The following is a 22,271-nucleotide window of genomic DNA, read 5'->3' on the forward strand; positions in this document are numbered from 1 at the left end:
AATCCTTGAAGGCAATCCGGAACCGGCCAACGCCTACCACGGGAATGTCGTTTCCCTGGTAGTCTCTCAGGTGTACGCGGTGAGAGTCGAGTTGCCTTTTGGACACTCTGGGTACCAGTCTTTTGATGGTGCTCCACGACACGATGGACAGGGCAGACCCGGTGTCGATCTCCATGTCACATGGAGCTCCTTCAATGAGCACCGTGACGTTCAGCTTGCGTCGCGTAGGCGAGTCGGTTTGGCCAATCGTGGTTCCAGACGGGCAGCGGCAGTTGGTGAGAGCGAAACAACTTTCCTTGGCAGACTGGAGTGAAGGCTTGGACTTGCGAGTCGATGAAGGGGGGGTGTCAGACGGAGCCGATCGGCAGACCTTAGCGATGTGGCCCCTTCTGGAACACTTCCTACAGATGGCGTCTCTGAATCGACACTTGGCACGGGAATGGTTGCCTCCGCAGCCGGCACATTCCGGTTGGCCCTTGGACTTCTGTTGGAACTTCCTGTGCTCCCGCTTTGTCTGGTGCACGTCATCGCCTTCACTTGAGGATGCCTCATCACTGCTGGCCTCTTCATGATGCACCGGAACTGGCTCCCTAGCAAGACGCGGGCTGCTGCACTTGCGGATCTCCTGGGCGGAGCGTTCAGCAGCTTCTGAGGCCACAGCCTCCTCAATGGCTTTCTGCAGCGTGAGGTCTGGCTTGGCGAGGAGACGCCGTTGCAGATGGATGTCCCGGACCCCGCAGACGATTCGATCCATCAGGGCATCGTCTAAGTCTCGGAACTCACAGTGCATTGCAGCCTGTCGCAGGGCGGTGGTGTAGTTGTTGATTGACTCCCCCTCTGCCTGGTTCCGGTGGTAGAACGCATGGCGGGCAGCAATCTTGGACGGCTTTGGTGCGTAGTGGTTGCGGAGCTTCTCTTGGATCGTGTCCCATGGTGTTGCCTGGACTGCTTCGGGCGCAACCAATGCTCGGGCCGTCTCAAACACCTCAGGCCCACAGAGGCTGAGGAATAGGCCCCGCTTACGATCCTTTGATACTGCTGTCAGCTCGTTGGCTTGGAGGTAGCAGTCGAACCGAGCGAGGTAGGAATCCCATGATTCAGAGGCTGGCGCAAACGGCGGTAGAGGCACAAGTAAAGCCATGATTCCGATGCCGGCGTGAAGGGCGATGGATGGAACACAGTGCTCTAGCCAGAACAGTCAGCTCTGAATTGGTTCTGTCCAGTGATTTCGCTCAGTGATTTCGCTCTGTGATTCAGCTCAGTTCAGAGGCTGGCCGCATCTGGCTGTGCTCTGATGTCCATCCATCCCATCCTCGTCGCCAGTGTTAAGTTGTGGGTTGACATAGCCGATGACACAGCGATTTCTCCAACTAGCTCTTTATTTCGTAAGCTGGAATAGAACTGACTGCAAACAGCTCAGCCGGCCTGCTTTTATAGGCAGCCGGCTGTCAACATTGTAACAACAACAGCCCAGAGTTCCCGCCTAAAATAACTGACGCGGACCTGAGGGAAAACTATCTACAGACCTGAGTGAAAACTATATACAGTATCCCCCTGCTGGCCCAGGGTGAAACTTCACTACATAACACTTCTCTCCCTAAACAAGAAAGCCAGGATACCCACCACTGTGATGGTAGCAAATTACACTGGTGGCTACACCCATGCAGGCATCCGTCTGTCTTGAGAGTCAATGAAGTCAAACTGCTAGAGAATCACAGTACCTGCGGCTTCAGAGACTGGTACCTTGTAACTGCTACCTCCTGCATTGCTTTTGCTGCATTGGCAGCACCCAAGTGACCTCTCTGGGGTGCAAGCCTAGTCAGTGTGTATGGAAGGCCTGGGCTGCCCAGATGAAAATAACCTGCTCTCTGCCTTGCTGATGTGGTCCAAAGGAAAGCAGAGCAATACGTTTGGCACCAGCTTGGCTGGAGTTGCCAGAAGGAGGCATACATGGCGCCAACTGTGAGGGAATGCACTCTGGAATTGTGTAGGGTTTACTCCTTAGCCTTTTCTTCTCCCAAAGATGTCCAGCAAGGCAGAGGGTACATATTTTTCCCATAGCCTTTTCTTCTCCAGAAGATATATCCCACAAGGCAGCAGAGGTTGAGGATCAGAGTTTTCCTTCTCCTAGATGGGATACCTTCCCAGGTTGATGAGCCCCATCTGCCCCTCATTTCTCTCTACAGAATGTGCAGAAACTGCCTTCTTGACCATTGGACCGGCTGCTGGTCTTGTCCGCTCAATTCACCTGTCTTTGCATGCAGGGGAAGTCCCTAACTCATGGAGGGTTTGAGACCCATCTGCTACCCTCACCTGGTTTAGCCGGCCAGCCAAAGCCATTTCAGAGGGTGTGTCCACTGTCTCATGCTGACAGCTTCTAAGAGCCACAGGTGAGAGCTGAGTGCAGGGTGGGGACCAAGGGTGGACAAGCTACCCCTGAAGGAGCACAATGTGTTCCCCACCAGAGGTACTACCCCTCTGTTAACACCCCATACCCACAGAGAAATTTCCCCACAAATTTTTGCTCAAATGTGGGTTATGTGACTCAACACTGCCCAGAGAGTGGGGGAAGAGAAGAAACAGGAACATATGCTATATTACTTTATTATTGTTGTTAAGATTTCCACAAAACAGAAGTTTCAAACACAAAAAACCATTTATTTTTTTAAAGAAAGACATTGGGAACAATGTTAATATTCCTTCCTGCTGGAAAACATTCAATCAAACCACAGCAAGTTGTTTTATACTTCAGAAAATAATGATGTGAAAAGCAAGCCCTATCATTTTGCATAATTATATAAAATAACAGTGTGGTGGCTTAGCACTGTGTATGAACCCTATCAGTGCTCCTAACTTCAATGATTTATTTTTTTAAAAAAACCAACCATCTGTTTTATTCATATATCTCGGGGGCAAAATCCTAAACAAATTGGTGGTACCTTTTGGAAGATAAGAGACATAATTTTATGGATATAAGCGACTGCCTGCGCATTTTAAACAATGAAATAATATTCATGTTCTGTATACTCAGAAAAAGTGTGCCCATTTTAGCCGTATATATTTGGAAAGTAAGTGTTTCAGAAATCTTGGCGAAGGAAATTTTATGATGCGCAATAAAAAAAATACCCTCCACCATCCCTTAAGTGATTCCTTTTTATTTTCTTTCCAGAAGAGAGAAATAGCCTTATTGGTTTCCTTTCCCGGGGCTGAAATTAGCCCCAAAGGGGCCAATTAAAGCACATTTCCTATTATCTGAGTCTACCTGGCACAATGGTAAAACAAGTGTGGTACCAGCAAACAGATTTCTTTTCTGTGAATAAATATGCATGTACCGATATGCCATCTCAGAAGAAAAGCGGCTTCTTCCCAACTCACACCTCATTCTCCCTGTTGCCTCACTGCCTGAGGAAAACAGGCACATATCACTCTTCAGTGGGTAAGACTCCCTTCCAAATCAGATCCCCAAATGCAAGCAGTCAGGTTTGGATATACCAAGAACACAGGAAGCTGCATTATAACCCAGTCAGAGCACTGGTCCATGCCGTTCAGTATTGTCTAAACTTCCTGGCAGTAGCTCTCCAGGGTTTCAGGCAGAGAGGCTTTTCCAGTCCCACCTGAGATGGCAAGGATTGAACAGGGGACCTTCTGCATGCAAACAGATGCTCTCCTGCTGCCTCCCCCTTTCTTCCAAACTTTTTCCCTTAGGATGACATCCCAGATGTTATGTTGACTCATTTTAAAGATAAAGACGGCTCAATTGGCAACGCCGACCAAGCTGGAATTGTAGAGATCGATGCTTAAGGCATCGCGATTAAGCCAATAATGGCATCCAGGTATTTAGTGAAAATATTAGAAATGAAGCTACAACATAGTGGGATTATAATTATGTTGTGCTGGAAAGTGCTGTTGCAAAGTAAGGTGTGCAAAATGCCTCTAACATTTCTTGAAATGGATTGCTAAACTAAAACTTTGTGTGCTACAGTCTGAAATGAGCTACCAGACAGACTAATTTCAGAAAGGCATGCATTGTTCTGTTATTTGAAATATGTTCTTCTGATTTTCATTGAAACCGATCTAATTTTGACTGGTTTGTCATTCACTGTCCAGGTTTCCCACCGAATCCCCGTTGCCAGCATCCTCCTTGTGACCCGGTGAACACCATTGAGATTTGCAAGACCGCACTGGCTGAACCACCAGCCTGTTTTCTCACTAAAGTTACTGCAGCTCTTCACGGGCTGCTCCTGGAGAGAGCAGGCTGGATTGCAGCCATCATTGTCCATATCAAATGTACTAAAAGGTAACGTGTTCTGGTTGTCTTGTTTTCTGTATCCCCGAAATGCATCACCTATATTATAGGAACAAAAAAATAGGGGAAAGTAATTAAACACATCTGAATTTAACAGTGCAGGTCCTGACTAACTTGGGCCCTACATACTTACTAGCTAGTAACCATGAAGGCAGTAATGCTTCTGAATACCAATTGCTGGAAACTGCAGGTGGGCAGAGTTCTGTTGCGCCCAGGTCCTGCTTGTGGGCTTCCCCTAGGCATCTTGGCCACTGTGAGAGCAGGATGCTGGACTAGATGGGCCGTTGGCCTGATCCAGAACACTCTTATGATGATCTTGAGTTATGTTCTTACATAAATTGTCATTCTCCTGCACTTCTTCTACACGTCACAGATTCAAGCAGAGGATGGGAAACAGTCTCTGCTAATCTATATTACACTTAAATAGACACAATAGGAAGTGCTTCATTCATGAATTGCTCCTAGCAGCAATATCTGGAAGCAGATTTATAGGGCAACTTTCTTTTCTGTGGCATGCTGAATTATCTAACACTGACTTTTACTTCTGCTGTGAGCGAAGTATGTGTGATGTCACCGAAAAGGTCTTTGTGCCTATGAAACATCTACCTAATACTCTTCTACTGGAGGACTCCCACAGCCTAAGCAAGAACTTCTTCCAGAATTCACGCACTACCCTTGTAGTATGAGCTGGCTTTCTGTGGCTAAGTATCAAAATATACACAGCTTGACTTTGACTGCCTCGTCTTGTTTGCTCTAGTCTCCCAGCAACACCTATGGCTTCTAGACTGGCCAAAAAACATCATCAGTGAAGTCTTTAACGATGATTTTAAGCAAACTCTTCACTTGCCTTGAAATCATTCTGCCTATTAACCAAACTGTGTGTAAGGTTTTGACTTAGATTATTCTGAAATAGCTGGCCTAATACATTGCCTTACCACCTAGCTCCATGCTATCAGTAAAATCTCTGTTATCTTTTCCTCTAAGAAACAAACAAGGGATTAGTAATGGTGGCTGAATCCTAGTTTTAGCAATTGCTTGCCCCAATTCTTGGTCTATATTAGTTTTCCACAACCTGGCACCCTATAAATGCTAACTCCCATCAGCCCCAGCCACGTGGCCAATGATCAGCAGGAATGATGAAAGCTGTAGTCCAAACATCTGGATAACGTCAGGTTGGCAAAGGCTGTCCTACATTATGGATGCTCACAATTGTGTATATACACATGTAGTCTTACATTACTAGAAAGACATAAAGTAAACTGTGGGGAGGTTCTCATGCAATCCCTTCCAGTGTCTCCAGTGTCGATTAAATTACTCCCTTTACAGATTTACACACCATCTCTCAGCAAAAGGTTCCCAAGGCAGTTCACATAAGCAGCCATAACGTGTAATATGGGAGCTGAGTACCTTGGCCATGACAACGTTGGTGATCTCAGAGCTTGGAAAATGTGCCTCTGAAATCATGATACTTGCTCCAGCCAAGACACAGGAGCTCCTGGCAGATGTTCTATAGTTTATTGTCTATATTTGTTGACTTGCCACCCTATTTTCACATTTGCAGAGCCTATCATTTTAAAGCTAGACTGCTGCTCCCATCTGAGTCTTACCAGCATTTCCAGAGTAACGTCCTAAATGTATTTTAAAAGAGCACGCTTCATCCTCTAACCAAAAACTGTCATACGATGCGTATGCATACGTGTCATCTTCAGCCTCCAAGCCCACATAAAGCATGAAGCTGGCTGTTTTCTGGTTTGCTATGTGGAAAATATTTCGGAGGCCGAGCCAAAATTCCCCTGTAAACAGAATTAAAATAAAACTCTAAAAGAACAGAAGTGAAGATTTATCCCTACACACACACACACACACACACACACCTTCAATCTGTTTGCTATTAATCCTGAACTAGTTAAAGGAAGCTATGTTTAATTATTGATTTATACCCCGGCTTTTTCCTCTGACACACAAGGCAGCTTACAGATAAAAATGAGAACCGTTAAAAACACAGAAAAAACTATTATTAAAACAATCATTAAAAAACAATTATATATTGATAGAATTAAACTAGCTACATAATCAATCTGATCTATTTAGTTTTTCTACCATAACAAAGCAATGATCTGAAACTTCACGTATAGGTTCAGCTGAACAACAATCTGCTCCCTCAGTCACCCCAGAAGTGGGAAATGCTCAGTACATGCAGTGGGAAATATCAGTGTATTGTGCTTGATATGGTTCCATTAGGATGCTCTGCCCTTGGAGGCCAATGGATCCATTGAGTTTCCAAGCAGCTTTGGGGGGGGGGGATTTTCCAGGTGATATGGCAGGCGTTCCTGTCGGAGCCCTGGCTCCCGCCCATTATAAATCATACCCCACTTCCCACAGGTATACAGCTCAGGACCTCCACTCTTATTAACTCTCAGACATGTTGGGTTTCTATTCCTCTCACTCTGCAGATATTGTGTAGGATTGGTTCATCACATGTCTGTGTTATGCATTCCAGCACCAACTGTTGGTATCAGGGGAGTGGATGTTTACTGTACTCTGTTGCTGTTGCTTTCATTTCTGACTTCTCTCTGAGGAAGATCAGAGAGAGGAGACATGTTTTCTGTGGTTCTGCCTTATGCTTAATAAAGGAGCTTCGTGTTCACAACCCCAGCCTAGCTCTGACTGCGTTTTATCTCTGCTGGACTCTGGATGTGTGCTCAATGTCTCCAAGATGTGAGTAAATTGTCGGGGAAGGCTGTCGGAACTCCCTAGAGCTGCACGCTGATGGGAGGGACAGGTTGGAAACGTTCTTGTTGTTCGCCTGGGGGTCGTCCATGCCCCTGGCCGACCCAATAAGAAGAATCTACCTCACATGGTTGTTGAAAGGATAAAATGGGAAGGGGGCAACCATGTGTGTCACCTTGAGCTCCTTGGAGGAAAGGGAGGGATATAAATATAATAACAAAAACAAACATGGACACACCAAATTTGTATGTCCCTAGCTGGGCTGGAGTAACCAGAAAAAAGTCCTAACAAATAACAAATTGCTACCTTCAAGGTCACCAAATCCATTCAAATAGTCAGACCATGTCCTTTGAAATTCAACGAGCCCCTCAGTTCTCTTCTGGATCACTGTCCATCCCCCTCCTCGAAAATCCATCTCACACAATACCTGAAACGTATATAGATGATGGTGGTGAAATCTTTTTGTAAAGAAGCTGGCAAATTCCCACCGCGCACACACACACACACACCCCGGCCAAATTAAGCAAACACTAACATTTGTACACAATATGGATTTCTACAAAGATTGGCTTTCAGTTTTTCACAGTGAGTTCACTAATTCTTCTCATTTTCCCTTCCCTTTAAAGAGGTCTTGGAAAAATTCTTGGAAATAATTTGTTCAAGCTAGGTGCAGCAATGTTATCAACACAGGACACACACACACACATGTATTTATATGTGTGTATGTGTATGTGTATGTGTATGTGTATGTGTATGTGTATGTATATGTATATGTATATGTATATGTATATGTATATGTATATGTATGAAAGAAAATAGCTTTTCTGAAGATTGCACCTTTGACATGCATACCTTAGAGTCATGCATACCTTAGGGGCTTAGAGTCAAATTATTAGTCAATGAGTGTATAGATTTCAAAGCTAATTTCTTTATTTTCTTTTTCAGATGTCCTCTTTCAATAACATTGCTATAGTTATATATAAATGGAGCAAGGGTATTTTAACAGTGTGTGAGAGAAAGAGAAAGAGAGAGATGTTTGGACCAAATCCAGCCCTCTCCCAAACAGCTTTGTGGGTGGATATCAGCTTTTGCAAAGGTACACAGTCCTGATAACTAGACCAACCAGAAATGAGGGACATACATGTGGCACCCATTTTTGTATACTGTTTTCAATTTAATTAGGTGTGCTTTCCATGTGAATGGCCTCTAGCAGGCAACTGCTTTTCCTTTTTTGCAATTTAACTTCTATTCAAGAGTGAGCCGTCAGACTTTTCTGCACCTCTCCCTTCTCTGTTCTGAAGTGCCTTCATCTGGCCCTCTCCGAAATTCAAAATCCTAATTTTATTTTCAGTTTTAACCTCCTCCTTAGTTGCTACACATCCTATAACCATGTTTTTCCATTAGTTCTTGATCTCTGGCCAGTGTCATAAGCAAACATTTTTACTTATTTGATGACTTCAGCTTCTGTAGACATTGGCAGTCATTCCTAAACACTGGAAAGGTTTTTATTTTTTTAAAGAAAGGAAATATGGAAGTTAATTATCGTAGTTATTTCAAAAGTATCCTCCAGTGCATGCTAAACTATTTCATGATTTATATATTTAACTCCTGCAAGCACAAAATTGGAGTAAGGATTTTAAAAAACAAAACACCATGGGAATGATACTGTCAATGTTAAGCATTTTCTTTTCAGGCCACAATGTTAGACTGAATCGGGGGTAAGGAACCAAGCCTGGGGGCCAGATGTGGGACTCCTCTTAGACTCAACCCTCTCTTTATCCACACCCGCTCTTCCCAGGCCATGCCCTTTATCATCTCTGTTCACACCCTCCTTGAATGTTTTTCCTGGCTGTAATGTGTCCTTGTAGTCTAATACTGCCTCTTGCTTTCCTGGATGGAAGATAGAGAGATGTGTGTAAAACTAGTCTACTGTACCAAAGTAAAATTTACATTTGTCGCTCTGTCCACTTTTGCTTCTTGAGTGCAACACGCCTACAAAGTTGGGAGAGAGTAAGACTGGTTTGACAACCTGTCTCTCACTCAGCATGTCCTGACTACAGCCTAGGTGGCAAAGCAAGCGGTGTAGGGGTGAGCTCCCCGCTTCTCCCCACCTTGCTTGCTTCCAGGACACCCACAATGGCAACATCACCAACATCAGGGCACCATAATTTGCCCTATGATGCAGTTGTGAGAGAAGAATTCTGCCCGCCCCCCCAAAAGCTCCTAGAGGACTATCTTATTATCTGCTTCAAAAAGCTTTAGATTGGTTGTGACTAGGGATAGAGGAGAAATTTGATTCAGTATGCATTTAAACCGAAATCCACCAAATTGGCACTTTCTGAAATAATATGTGAATCAAAACACAGCTATCATTCAAAATTTGCACTTATCCAAATTTTGCAATTCAGCCAAGCAATGTGAACAAAAATTATACCGTATTTTTCACTCTATAAGACACACTTTTTCCCTCCTAAAAAGTAAGGGGAAATGTGTGTGTGTCTTATGGAGTGAATGCAGGCGGCACAGCTATCCCAGAAGCCAGAACAGCCCCTTCTGTTTCTCCTCCCGCTTTGCTGGAGAGGCGCTGCACAGAGAGGGAGAGAATATTTTTTTTCTTGTTCTCCTCTAAAACTAGGTGCGTCTTATGGTCGGGTGCATCTTATAGAGCGAAAAATACAGTATATGGATATTTTAACTATAGTGTGCATTTGATTGATATCCTATACTCTTTTAAAATGAATTTAGGGGGGGTTATTAGGTTGTTGCTTTTATTTTGATTATGTTTTTTGTGGTTTTATATTTTGATTTTATTCCATGAACCACCCTGAGACCTCCGGGTATAAGGCGGTATATAAATTCAATAAATAATAGTATATTACTGAAAATAACATACTAAAATACATTGCTTGCAAAAATGTGTACATTAGTCAAAACTGAATATAAATGTTAGGAGAAATTCACACTAAAAAGCTGGATTTAAGATTGGAAAAATGAGAAACTGAGAGAACCAGAATTGACAGAACCTTCCATACCCGATTGTGACATTGCCACTACAATGGCCATGGGAAAGAGACCACCTCCGTTCTTGTGGCAGGACTTTCTTTCCAACCTGTCCTTTATAGTGCCAGGTTTATACCAATGAGAAGTTAGCTAGAGTTTATGTAAAGAGGCCTTTTAAAAGTTCAGTTAATTGTGAGTTCTGAATAATAGTTGTAACTCTGCAGGTACTCCTTTAGCCTGTAAACACTTGCCCACCTTTTATTCCTTGTGTTCTCACTACACAGTCCTCCGATTAAAGATCTGGAGTGCACAATCAAAAGCACATTTTCTTAAGTCTTTATTAGTCACACAAGGCTGATCTGGCAAAAGCAACAATCCCAAGACTGATCCCAAGAGGGAGTGTTTGTTTGGCAGGTCAGTTCAGATCTCTGGAACAGTATTCTGTGCACTGCTATGACTGCATTCTTGGTTTTCAAAATCATAGTGCAGCTAAGAAGCAAAGCTCCATGTTAAACCCTTTTTTCTCTCTCCCATAGGGGTTGAGGAGAAATTCGATTCTGTTAATTTGCACTTTCCAAAACGCTATGAGAAGTGAAACACGGCTATCTTTCAAAATCTACACTTCTTAGAATTTTGCAATGCAGCTCTCCTGCCAAGTAATCTGTACAAAAATTCATATGTGCATATAAATGCATATATAAGTGAAAACAAAATACAAAAACACATATTAAGGGAAATTGCTTTGCAAAAATGTGTGTATTAGGCAAAGCTGCAGACAAAAATGTGCATATCAGCAGAAATCCACACTAAAATGCTGGTGAATTTCCATGAGAACTTTTTTGGGGGGAGGGGGAACAAGAAACTGATGTGTAAATGTGGAGAAGCAAATTTAAGAATGGAAAAATGAGAAACCGAAACTGGCATGTTTATCCATCCTGGGGGTATGAACGCAGCCTTGGCAGCCACTTTATCTTTACTGTTAAAGTGTCATATAAAAAATATGTCACATTGGTATTTATGATTTTTCTTGTCAACTACACAAAAGGAGAGACAGAGCTTCGCGCTGTGACAAATGGGTGTTCTGTCTTGTTGGCATTTGTAAATGAATTCAGCGTTTTCTTACAAGCATCACTAGTATTTCATTTACTGTTATTCTGCAATTCAGTGAAAGATCAGCAAGCTTATATCAAACACAGTTAAATAATTAAGCCCCCTCAATTTCAAAGAGACTAATTTACACAATGCATTTCTTGCTCCCATAAGCAGACCTAGTCTTCCCCTATATTTGTGTGGGCAAATGAGATAGGGTCATACAGTAAAAGGCTGGAGTTCTGTGGCAGAACACCTGCTTTGCATGCAAAAGTTCAATCATGCACATCTCCAGGAAGGACTTGGAAAGACTCCTGTCTGAAACCCTGCAGAACCAATACCAACTGGGTAGTCATCACTCAGGACTAAACTACATGGACGAATGATTCAGTATAAGTCAGTCAGTGAACGTCAGAGGAAGTCAAAGACTGCTCCTTGGGGTAGTTGTGTGTTACTCCTAGGTATTCCTGGGACCCCTATATCTGTTCTTCCACCTACTGCTAGTGATAGCTCTGAGCCCTTGGAATACTGCTCAAAGAAAAACAAGTTGGTATAGCTAATGAGCTGTCAGTCTCACAAGGTAAGCTTTTCATCTGTAGGAAAGCGCTAGTTCTCCCTTCGCCCAGGCTAAACCATGATGCTCAAATGGTACAGCCATCTAAGCTTCCCAAGAGCCATAGTCTCTCAGGGTGTTTGCTAGCTGAGAAAAATTACAAGCAAGAGGATTGCCTAAGACTTTTGAGGACTGCTGACATGCTATAAAAATTATTATACTTAGTGCCAACATTGCTATTCTTTCCTATGGGAGTTGAACCACACCTGCTAGTTTTTAGTTTGGGGAAAAAGGGTACTTGAAATGCCTATGAAAAATAGTGAATCAGCCGCATTGTATTCATCTGCTTTCCAATGTTTCATGCTACAGTCAGTACATTTCAGTGACTATGTTTCCTATCCTCTAAGTCAGTGTTTCCCAACCGGTGTTCCGCGGCACACTACTGTGCCGCGAGACGTTGCCTAGTATGCCGTGGGAGGGAGGCGGGCGAGTCGCACGGCATCTCGGCGTCGGGCGGCAGCGAGCCCAGGAAGCGGCCCAGCCGGCCGGGGTCGCCCGCCTGCAGCAGCGCCTCGCACCCGCACGAGACCTGCTCCGCCGAGAAGCGGGCGAGCGCGGAGGATCGGGCGCGGCGGAGGCCAGCCCCGCGCTTGGAGAGGACGCAGCAGCCGTCGCCAAACCCGATCCTCCTCCTCCTGCTCCGCCGCCGTCCTCTGGCTCTCGGCCGGGAGGAGCCTGCGGCGACGGGGCGGGCGCCGAAGTTGGCAGAAGTTGGCGCGCCTCCTCGGCAGCGCCTTCGTCCTCCTCCTCCTGCCTCTGCTCTCCTCCGGCGGCGGGGGCGCGCCGCCCTCCCCGGCCGGGGGGCTCGGCGGGGCCCGCGGGGAAGGAGGCCATGTTCGCGGCGCGCGGGATCGCGGCCCCCCTCACCCGCCTCCGGCCCGCTCCCCTCCCCCTGCGCGCTGCCCTAGCCGTGCGGGTCTCCTCCCCCTGCGCCGCCGTCCCCTTTCCACATCCTAGGAGCCGCGGTCCGCCTACCGCCCCCGGGCCGCGGCGCGGCTCCCAGCCCGGGCTGGCCTCCGCCTCCTGGGACGCGCGCCCACCCCCGCGGCGCCCCAAACTTCGTAGCAACTCTCCAGACGCTTCTCCCCCGCCTCGGTCTCCCTCCTTTCCACTTCTCTTCCCCCCTTCCTTCCCTCTTTCTTTCTCTTTCTCTCCCACCCGCCTTTCCTTCTATTAACTTTCCTTTCCCCTCCCTTCGTCCTTCCTACTTTTACTCCTGGGCTCCTCCCCCCTTTGCGCAGCCACAAATCAATCTCTCTCTCTTTTTTCCCCTCTCTCTCTTCTTTGCTCAGACGCAAAAAAGCGCCGCTTTTTGGAAATCCGGACTGCTGTCCCCGCTGAAACGATACTTTAAAAAAGGTAGAACCCACTGGCTCTTATTTCTGTTTAAAGCAGTAGATCCCGAACTCTTTTGGCCCACTGCCCCCTTGGTTCCACATCCCCCAGTGTCCCCTATGCTTACTCTATAGAAAGCATTACAGGGGTTAACGCGGCTCGCTAAGGAAGATATTAATAGAATTCTGCATTTGGGGGGAGACCCTAACAGTCATCTACCATTACCTTCTATGCTGTTACTATTTTTTTATTTTTTTTTACATAAGTAAAAAGTGACCTTTCCCCATCTGGCATGGTGGTGTGCCTCGAGATTTTTTTCATGACACAAGTGTGCCTTTGCCCAAAAAAGGTTGGGAAACACTGCTCTAAGTTACAGTACTTCCAGTTGAACAAACTGACCCCCCCCCCCCATATCAGATTTAAAATATTGGCACTTGGAGGCAGCTTGGAAAGTGTTAAAACCACTGCTAAAGCGACAGGGACTGCTTTGATGCAGCCATAAGAAGAGGGGGGAAACAACAATCTAAGCAAACAGTAAAAATGAAAAATCTGTATTACCTCAAAGGGATAACTTGATCCTTCTGGATGGATTATGTAGAGACCGCTTGGAGTTTTTGTAACAGAGCCAATGGTATCTTTAATATCGCTGCAATCCAAACCTGGCAGACAACATTACCAGAGGAAGTTCAGGTTCAACTTTGTAAAATGGAAATAGAGTTAACCTTTTCTCTGACAGTCACTTTCCCCCTGAACTGCCTCCCCCTGGCTTTGACTTTCTGCCAAGGTTTCGGACCCATGTGAATATAAACAAGAACATGGAACGCAGGCTTCTAGGCAAAGTGACTGGTAGGTAAAGGTTAAGCATGCACACATATGCACACATTAGTTGCACCTGACTGCAGTGCAACATGTTTTTTGACCCATAGATTATTGTACCATTCCAAAGAATTAGTTTACCCACATTTGAGAATAATGTAGCTGTTAATCTGCATTTTCCCATTTGCATTAGACTTGAGTAGTCCACATTGGCATATATTTGAATACAAGGAGCAACGTCTGTCTTTCCCCTTCATATCCAATCAGATGGATGGCAAAGAAAAATAATTTATTGCTTCTTATTAATTATTATTATTATTATTATTATTATTATTATTATTATTATTACTATTATTACTATTATTTCATAAAATTTATATACCTTTTATTTTTTTAAAAAAACTCTCAAAGCAACTTACAAAAAGAATACAACAGTGAAATGATCAATAAACACTTTTGTTTTTGCAAAATCAGTAATGGCAAACCACTCCCCCACCCCCAATCTTTCTTATTTGTACCACTGCCTTACCAGGAGGAGTTACGGAGCAAGAAGAGAAATGGAAAAAGTCAGGAAGCAAAAAGTATTTACCGTGAGACTGAACAGCTCGATGAGGAAATACATCAATTGGTTTTCTAGATAGGTCTGTGTTTAAAAGCATAACCCGACTCATCAGTTCATTGACCTGTGTGATCACAAGAAAAACCTTAAACCATTCTTAATGTTCAGGGGAGCCCAGCATTGCCTTCTTTTCTTTTCTTTTCCTTTTCTTTTATTCATAACCTTGAAACAAACATTAACATGGGATGTAATTCAGCCCAAATTAGGTACTTCTACAATCCCAAGAAAAATTACTAAATGGGGCTTAATTCTAAGTAAATATACTGAATATACATCTGGTGGCACACCCCATTGATTTTGGTCAATTAAGCATGTTTTATGTGGAGCAATCCTAAGAAAAACTTCTCAGAAAGAAGTAACACTGAGCTCAGCAGGAGTTAGAAATTAAGCTGAGGACAACAGCCTAAGTATCTCCTAGTAAAATCAATATGACTGAAGAATGCTTAACTTTGGCTAGCTCATACACACGGTTTATAATTCATATTTTTAAGAATACAGCTGCCATTTCCCACCTATTCACTGACTCATACAGAATAAATCTGAGGAGGGTCCTACTTAAAAAGCTAATAATATATTTGCTGACCTTAATGGATCCCTCATATCTACCCAAAATGGTGTTTGTTGCAAGACAAACTGTTTTTATGAAATGTGCTCACTATGTTTGTAAACTGGATTTTGACATTTAGTTCAGCTGAATTAAGATCATTCAGTAGAATTAGTCCTGTACAGAAAGAAATGCCTTCTGCAAATAATAACTGATACCTGATCGGAAAGATAATCGAGAGAAGACTGGTGATCATCCATCATGTTCCGTATCATCTTCTTGGTACTTCTTGCATATTCAACTAGAGAATTCTGCAAGTTCCCTTTAAGCAAACAGACCGTCAGTCATTAAAAAAGTTACTGAAATAATGCAATGACACATAACAGAGCTTTCTTCAGCAATTAGCGTTGTGTGGTAATATTTCAAGCAGGGTAAAAGCCTGCTCACAATTGTGATGCTAACTATCTGTGTGATTAGCAATCAGGTTGTTGGTTTCTTTTTAATTAAATGCCAGGCACAGGGGACAAACAGTAATCAGCACTGCAGTGCTGGGGCAGGTTTAAACCTTCCCTCTCCAGCTGTGTACTTCCTCAAACTCGCTGCCATAGTAATTGACAGTAGGTTGGAACTCCCATTCACATCAGTGGGAACTTTCCTCTTTCTAAAGATAATGGTGGTATGAGGACATTTACTGAGATAACAGCTGGGGAGAGAAACCTCAAACCACCTCTCCTTGCACATTGTGAAGTTGGAAACAATCTCTGCTTCTTCATGGCTTTTTTGTTTCTTTGTTTTCTAAGCCAACGTGATTACTCAGCACTTCGTTAGCGTCACACACAGTTAGGCCCTAAATCGGCTTCTTTGTAAAAAGTGGGATTTGGATGATTTGTGGATTTGAATCAAATTGCTTAGTGTCTTAAGGTGCTGGGGGTGGCACATCAAGACCATGATACCTCAGTCCCTCGTATCTCCAGTTCAAAGGATTGCAATAAGCAGGGCTAAGAAAGTCATCTGTCAGGATAACCTGAAGAACTAATGCCAGTAAGAGCAGACAAGACTGAGCTGGGTGGATCAACAACCGGAATAAGGCAAGTTTTGCATGTTCATGCCACTTAACATCAGTGTCTGCATTTGTAGATGCAGAAAATTCCTGAAACAAACCAGAGTTGCGGCAGGAAATGAAGTATTTATATTACGAATGTGGAAATGTTCAGCCTACTAGGTTTAGAACTGTTTCACCCTGTGCTCATCCAACCCCACCAAGCTTTAGATATATGACACCTGTGTTGAGTGAATGAGCTGCACTAGCTGCCTACTGACAACCAAATGAAGTTCTGGGTTTTGCTACTGATATTTAAATCCTAAACAACCTGGGATCAGGATACCTAGCAGTCCCAGTATGGACCAAGGCAATCGTTAAGAACAGGCATTGGCAAACTCGGCCCTCCAGATGTTTTGGGACTACAACTCCAATCCATCCCTGTCCTGTTAGCTAGGGATGATGGGAGTTGTAGTCCCAAAACATCTGTAGGGCTGAGTTTGCCTATGACTGGTTAAGAATTTTCAAAGATCCATAACCAGTGGATTGCCACTTAGCAACAACATGGAAGTAGGCATTCTCAGTGTAGCACCCATCCTCTGAAATGCCTTCCCTCATGTTACTCATGAGGTGGAGATAGTAATGATCTTTAACCAATGCTTTAAAATGTGTATGTTCACAGTTTCCCTTAGTTTTAAATTTTTAGTTTTGCACCCTGCTCAGTTTTAATTGTGATTTACACTTATGATGTATTTTTATCTTATTTTTATCTACTTTTTAGGAAGCTTTGCTGAGTGTTGTTGCATTTTAATTGCATTTATGTAAATTTCTTAATATAGTGAAAATAGGTAAGTAGTATATTTATTTTTAATAAATAAACTTAACATACTGTGAGAGAAATACAAATAAGTTCAATATCGTATCATTTTAGCAATATCCCAAGTTAGCTTGCAACAGTGAATGAAAGGAAAGAGTTTCTAAAATACAAAAGTACATACTACACATGTAATGTTTTTCTTCTCTTAACACTTTAGCTTGAAAATCACAGGGCATGTGACATTTTTTCTTCTCCTGTGGATTTTCCGAAGATTTATTTTTTGTTCCTGGACTGGCTGCCTCTTCCACAGTGGTTGTGGCGAAAGTACCCTAGAATACCAAACAGAAGGGGGGAAAGATCTGTACAGAATGTAGATAAAACAGGCTCTTGATTATCAAGAATTTAAAAAGATGGCAAACATTTTCATCTCAGAATAAGATGGTTCAGAAGATGTGAAATCTAGGCTGTTAAGTGGGGCAGCGTAGAGGAGCACATGGCACCAAAAGGCTGCACTGGCTGCCAGTGTTACCAAGCCAAATTCAGGGTGATATGTACTGACTAAAGTACTGTCACATTTATGCTTATTTAATATGTGATCAGCTTAGAAAAGAGCCAGAAAATCTCTGCAGAAGTTATATAATTGGGTATTACCCAGTATGACCCAGGTGGTTTCCAGGAATATGTAACCCAGCCACAGAGCACAAGGCGTAATACAGTGCCCCTTGACAAAGTAAAAAAGGGGGCTTTTCTCTCCTCACTGAATGATGAGAAAAACCACAATCAACCCTCAGATGTTGAATTAAGGGTACAGAGCTTAAAAGCACAGGGTGTGACTTTTCAGGCACAGGGCTGTATGGCCAGTACCTTCGAGTTTACAAATTAAATGCTGATGTTTTAATGCTCCCATTTTAGCATAAAAATGAGAAGTTAAGAGAGAGGTTTTAAAAATGGAAATATTGAACTGTTGAACTTCCTGAAGCAATGAAGAAAATGCCATTGGCTTTCCAAATATTTCCTTCAAATTCCTCTCCTTCCCCATATAAAGAAATATTCCATTAGCACAGCTCATAGTTTTGATTAGACTGTATTCTTTGCAGCTCTCCTGCAGCCCCAACAAAATATACTTATTTATTGCTTTAAGGCCACAATCCTAAACACTCTAGGGAGTAAAACCTATAAAGTTGCCTTATACTGAGTTAGCCCATTGTTCTACATAGCTTAGTATTGTCTACACCAGGGGTCAGCAAACTTTTTCAGCAGGTTGGCCGGTCCACTGTCCCTCAGACCTTGTGGGGAGCCAGACTATATTTCGGAAAGGGGAAAAAAAGAGCGAATTCCTATGCCCCACAAATAACCCAGAAATGCATTTTAAATAAAAGCACACATTCTACTCATGTAAAAACAGGCTGATTCCCAGACCGTCAGTGGGCTGGATTTAGAAGGTGATTGGGCCAGATCCGGTCCCTGGACCTTAGTTTGCCTACCCATGGTCTGTGTAGACTAACAGCAGCTCTCCAGAATTTCAGGCTTGTTTTTTCCCCTCAGTGCTACCTAGAGGTGACAGGGACCTTTTGAGACCTTTTGTATACAAGGTATGAACAAACTGAGCTACAGCTCTTTCCCACAGTATCTTCCCCTTCTGGCAGGAGCAACATCATAAGAATAAAGCAATTACTAAGGCCAAAGAACTGTAAGCAGCCAACTATGCAGATTTTAAACAGTGTTAAGTAATTAGAGAACTGAGGTGAGAATGAAGCTCAAGAAATTGCCTTACATGCAATCCTATTATACATGTATACTCAGAAGTAACTCACATTAAATGAAATGGGGCTTACTCCCAGGTAAGTGGGTATAAGGTTTTAGCATCAATTACAAACTGACCCTTGACAAAATAGCAATAACATAACCAGATGTTGGTTAAGTAACATAGAACTTTAGGGTTTTACACACACGGCCAGAAACATTATAACACTGAAATGTAATCCTCCCTTAAAAATGTTTTTCAAAACTTTGTACACAAACCCATTAAGAACCTCTAGATGTATTGCAATAAAGGATCAGAATGCCCCATGACACAAGTAAACTAAAAACAAATGATGTTATTTTGTATTTACAGTAGTGTATGTGTGTTTAGAAGACGATCCAAAAATTGCAAAGGCCATTTACTATTTGTGAAGAGGTATGCCTCCAAGTTCAACTTTTATTAATGACCTGATAAAAAGCCATGCCTTCACAGACGTTAATGAAAAAACTCTCAGTAACTTTAGTGGGGACTTCAATCTATCTTTTCAACTAGGCAGGCAACTGCATTTAATATGTTAGTTGCATTAATATAGTTTCAGCAGGGTCTTTTCAATAGAAATACAACTGCACTCTGTAGACACACAATAGCCCTCCAAAGCAAAAACATGTTGAAAGCAGGATTTCCTTAATCTTATCAAGGCAATACATTGCAAACCTTACCATTGCAGAACATGGCTTGGCATTACCAAACACAGTATCGGCCCCAATGAAAAATATGATATTTAGGAAGATCAGTGAGGATGCACTGAGATGGATCATCTCTGAGTTGAAGAAAGGAAGAGGTTTCGAAGAATTTCAAACTGCCTTGGAAAAGACTGTCCACTAACTGATGAAGTCTTGAGTTAAGAATTCAGGAATGTGTACAGCATAAACATTAGCCAGAAAGCCAACCCTTTTATGCCCGGACTTCAGAAAACTTACACAAAATTTTATGTAACCCATGTCTGCTTTAATCCCCCAAGCAATTGTAAAGCATAAAATCATTTGATCCTAAAAGCAAATATTGCTGACATAAAGCAGTTGCTACTTAATTAAGATCTGAAAATAACTGTTCTGGGAGGGTTGGATCAGTGCCAATGTTCTGCAGGACGAAGTGCAGGGCTCTTTTTTTTATATGGCTTGCCAGTGTCATCAGATCTTTGCCCAGGCAATAGCATCTAGCCACCTGGAGCAGACCACATTGAAGGTGTTTCTGGAGACCCCTATCCCCAAAACGGCTTGCCAGAAAGCCCACCCTCCCCCTCCGCCATTCCTCTCTTCATCACTTCTTCACACTATCTGAAATGCTACAGATCTTCCTCCCCTCTACCTTCTCTACGTTCCATCCTCGCACATGCTCAGGTCTTCCTCGTTCCCTTTCTCCATGCTGTTTCAAGAAGTGTAGAGAGAAAGAGAAGGCTGCCAGGGGAAATTCAGCCCACAGGATGCCAGCTACCAATCCCTGTTCTTGGGGAGAAAACAGCACAAAATCCTAACTACTGATTTCAGACTCTGACCATCTGGAAATAATATACTGTACAGATCAGCTTGCACTAACTCACAGGAACAAAAAACGCCACTGACCTCAATAAGAAATGGCTTAGGTCCATGGTACCTTAGCCTTCACCAACCTGATGCCCTCCAGATGTCTTGGGACTGCAGCGCCCATCAGCCAGCACCAGCGCTCACGCTGGCAGGGGCTGATGGAAGTTGTAGTCCAAAACTTCTGGAGGGCTCCAGGCTGATGAAGGCTGCCTTAACAGAGCACTTCTTTATATCAGAGGCTCAATGAGGGTGGGGACATCTTGCCCACCCACAGTCACACCTGAGAGCCAGTGTATCATAGTGGTTAGTCTTAAACTAAGACCTGGGAGAGACCAGGCTTCAAATCCCCACTCCTCCATGGAGCTCACTGGGTGAACCTTGGTCCAGTCACTGCCTAACCACCTAACAGGGTTGCTGTTGGGAATAAATGAGCAGGGAGAATAATAGAATTGAAGGAACCGCAAGCCTAACCCTCTCCAAGGCAGGAATCTCAACAAACAACTGCCCCTTTTTGTTTAGGCAGGTGTTTGCCTTACTGAGTTGGAGACTATCACTACATTAACCCCCCCCCCACACACACACCTTTTGGTAATATCATATTTCTGCAATATGTATTACTGTACCTTTCAGGTTTTCACTTAGAATCACAGAATTGTAGAGATGACCCCTGAGGGTCATCTAGTCTAATGTACAGGTAAGCTGCCCTGGAGTACTAGAAGGACGGTACGTATAAATATATAAATGTGGTGGCGTAGCCAAGAAAATCAAGAAAAATACTTAACTGAGGTTCTGCCCCCCTAACATGAAGCCTGCCCCTTCCCAACATAAATCGTGGTTATGCCCGTGCATATATGTAAATGTGGCAATGATATATGTATATGTATTTATTTTTTACACACACACAAAAAGGTCAGGGGCCAGTCAAGCCTTACCTGATTTAAATTTTAAAAAATATTCTACAGGTAGCTGATTGATTGCATTTATATATCCCTCCCTTCTCTAAGGAGCGCAAGAAAGGTGGCATACCAGGTTTTCTCTCCCTGTTCTTTTAATCCCCACAGCAAATATATCAACCTAACCTCAAATGAGGTGGTTAGGCTCATTGCTTTTTTCTTCTCTGGGGGGGACGCAGGGGTACGCATACCCCTAAACATTTTGTGAATCTTTGTACTTTTGTCCATTTACTGTATTTGTTTTTCCTGGTTTGAACTATAAAATGGCGATTTTCTTGAGTCAAAATGAGAGTACGCCTAAACATTTTTTAAAAGGAAAAAAAAAGCACTGGTTAGGCTTATATATACATATGTATATATGTGTGTATGTGAGAGTATACACACACACATATACATATGTGTCAGGGGCTCAGGCGCTGAGGCACAGGGAAGATGGGAGATGGAGAGCGAGGGGGAGGAATCCGAAGGGAGCGTAGGAGGGGACAGTGGTCCGAGGGATTCCATGAGCCTCTCCAGCGAATCGGAAGATTCACAGAAGGGAGCGCCAGTGGCCAGGGGCAGGGGGGTCCCAAGGGGAACGCCCCAGGAGCAAGGGGGCAGCAGGGACTCCCAGAGCAGTAGTTGGAAATCAGGACCAGCTTCCCCACCAGAGCAGAGTGGGGGGGAAGAGTCCCAGGCATCGGGGCCAGTGCTTTCCCCACCAGGGAGAGGAGACGAGGCAGAGTCTACCACGCCTCCCTCGGAGAGTCGGACAACGGAAGGGAGGTCAGATCCGGCCAGTGTCCCGGAAGAGGGAAGCAGTGACAGAAGTAGTGTAACGGTTAGAAGAAAGGTCACTGGGTTGGCGCGAGAAGCAAGTTCAAATGTACAGGAGCGCGGGACAGCAGAGAGTGAGGATTGGGAACCGGGTCCTAAAGCACGCCGGAGGCAGGGGGAGGAGCTAAGCGACTCAGCGTCGGAAGAGTCCAGAAAGGGCAATGCCCCAGAGGGCAAGAGGACCCAGAGGAGGAGAGAGCAGCGCAGGAGGTGGAGCAGGGCTAGGATCTTAAACTGGTGTCAGAGGGGAGGAGACTCAGACGGGAC

At 43.8% G+C, this 22,271-nt stretch overlaps 1 protein-coding gene across 3 annotated transcripts; it reads right to left on the reverse strand.

Annotated features, from left to right (window-relative positions):
• Positions 1-2,588: 2,588 nt before the first annotated feature.
• Positions 2,589-20,798, reverse strand: ANGPTL5 (angiopoietin like 5). Of its 3 annotated transcripts, none has more exons than XM_081860603.1 (8): positions 20,275-20,798; positions 17,090-17,237; positions 15,271-15,374; positions 14,479-14,572; positions 13,632-13,732; positions 7,343-7,463; positions 5,914-6,099; positions 2,589-4,345 (listed from the first exon to the last, which is right to left on the reverse strand). In XM_081860603.1, the coding sequence occupies exons 2-8, from the start codon at positions 17,142-17,144 to the stop codon at positions 4,035-4,037; spliced, it is 972 nt and encodes a 323-aa protein (XP_081716729.1). In that variant the 5' UTR covers positions 17,145-17,237; positions 20,275-20,798; the 3' UTR covers positions 2,589-4,034. The 3 variants fall into 3 exon arrangements, with proteins under 3 accessions (XP_081716729.1, XP_081716728.1, XP_081716727.1); XM_081860602.1 differs by having other exon boundaries at positions 20,021-20,798; XM_081860601.1 differs by lacking the exon at positions 20,275-20,798 and adding an exon at positions 19,372-19,932.
• Between the last annotated feature and the right edge of the window lie 1,473 nt (positions 20,799-22,271).

This window comes from Podarcis erhardii, assembly GCF_964252035.2.
Source record: "Podarcis erhardii genome assembly, chromosome: 4".
Lineage (NCBI taxonomy): Eukaryota > Metazoa > Chordata > Lepidosauria > Squamata > Lacertidae > Podarcis > Podarcis erhardii.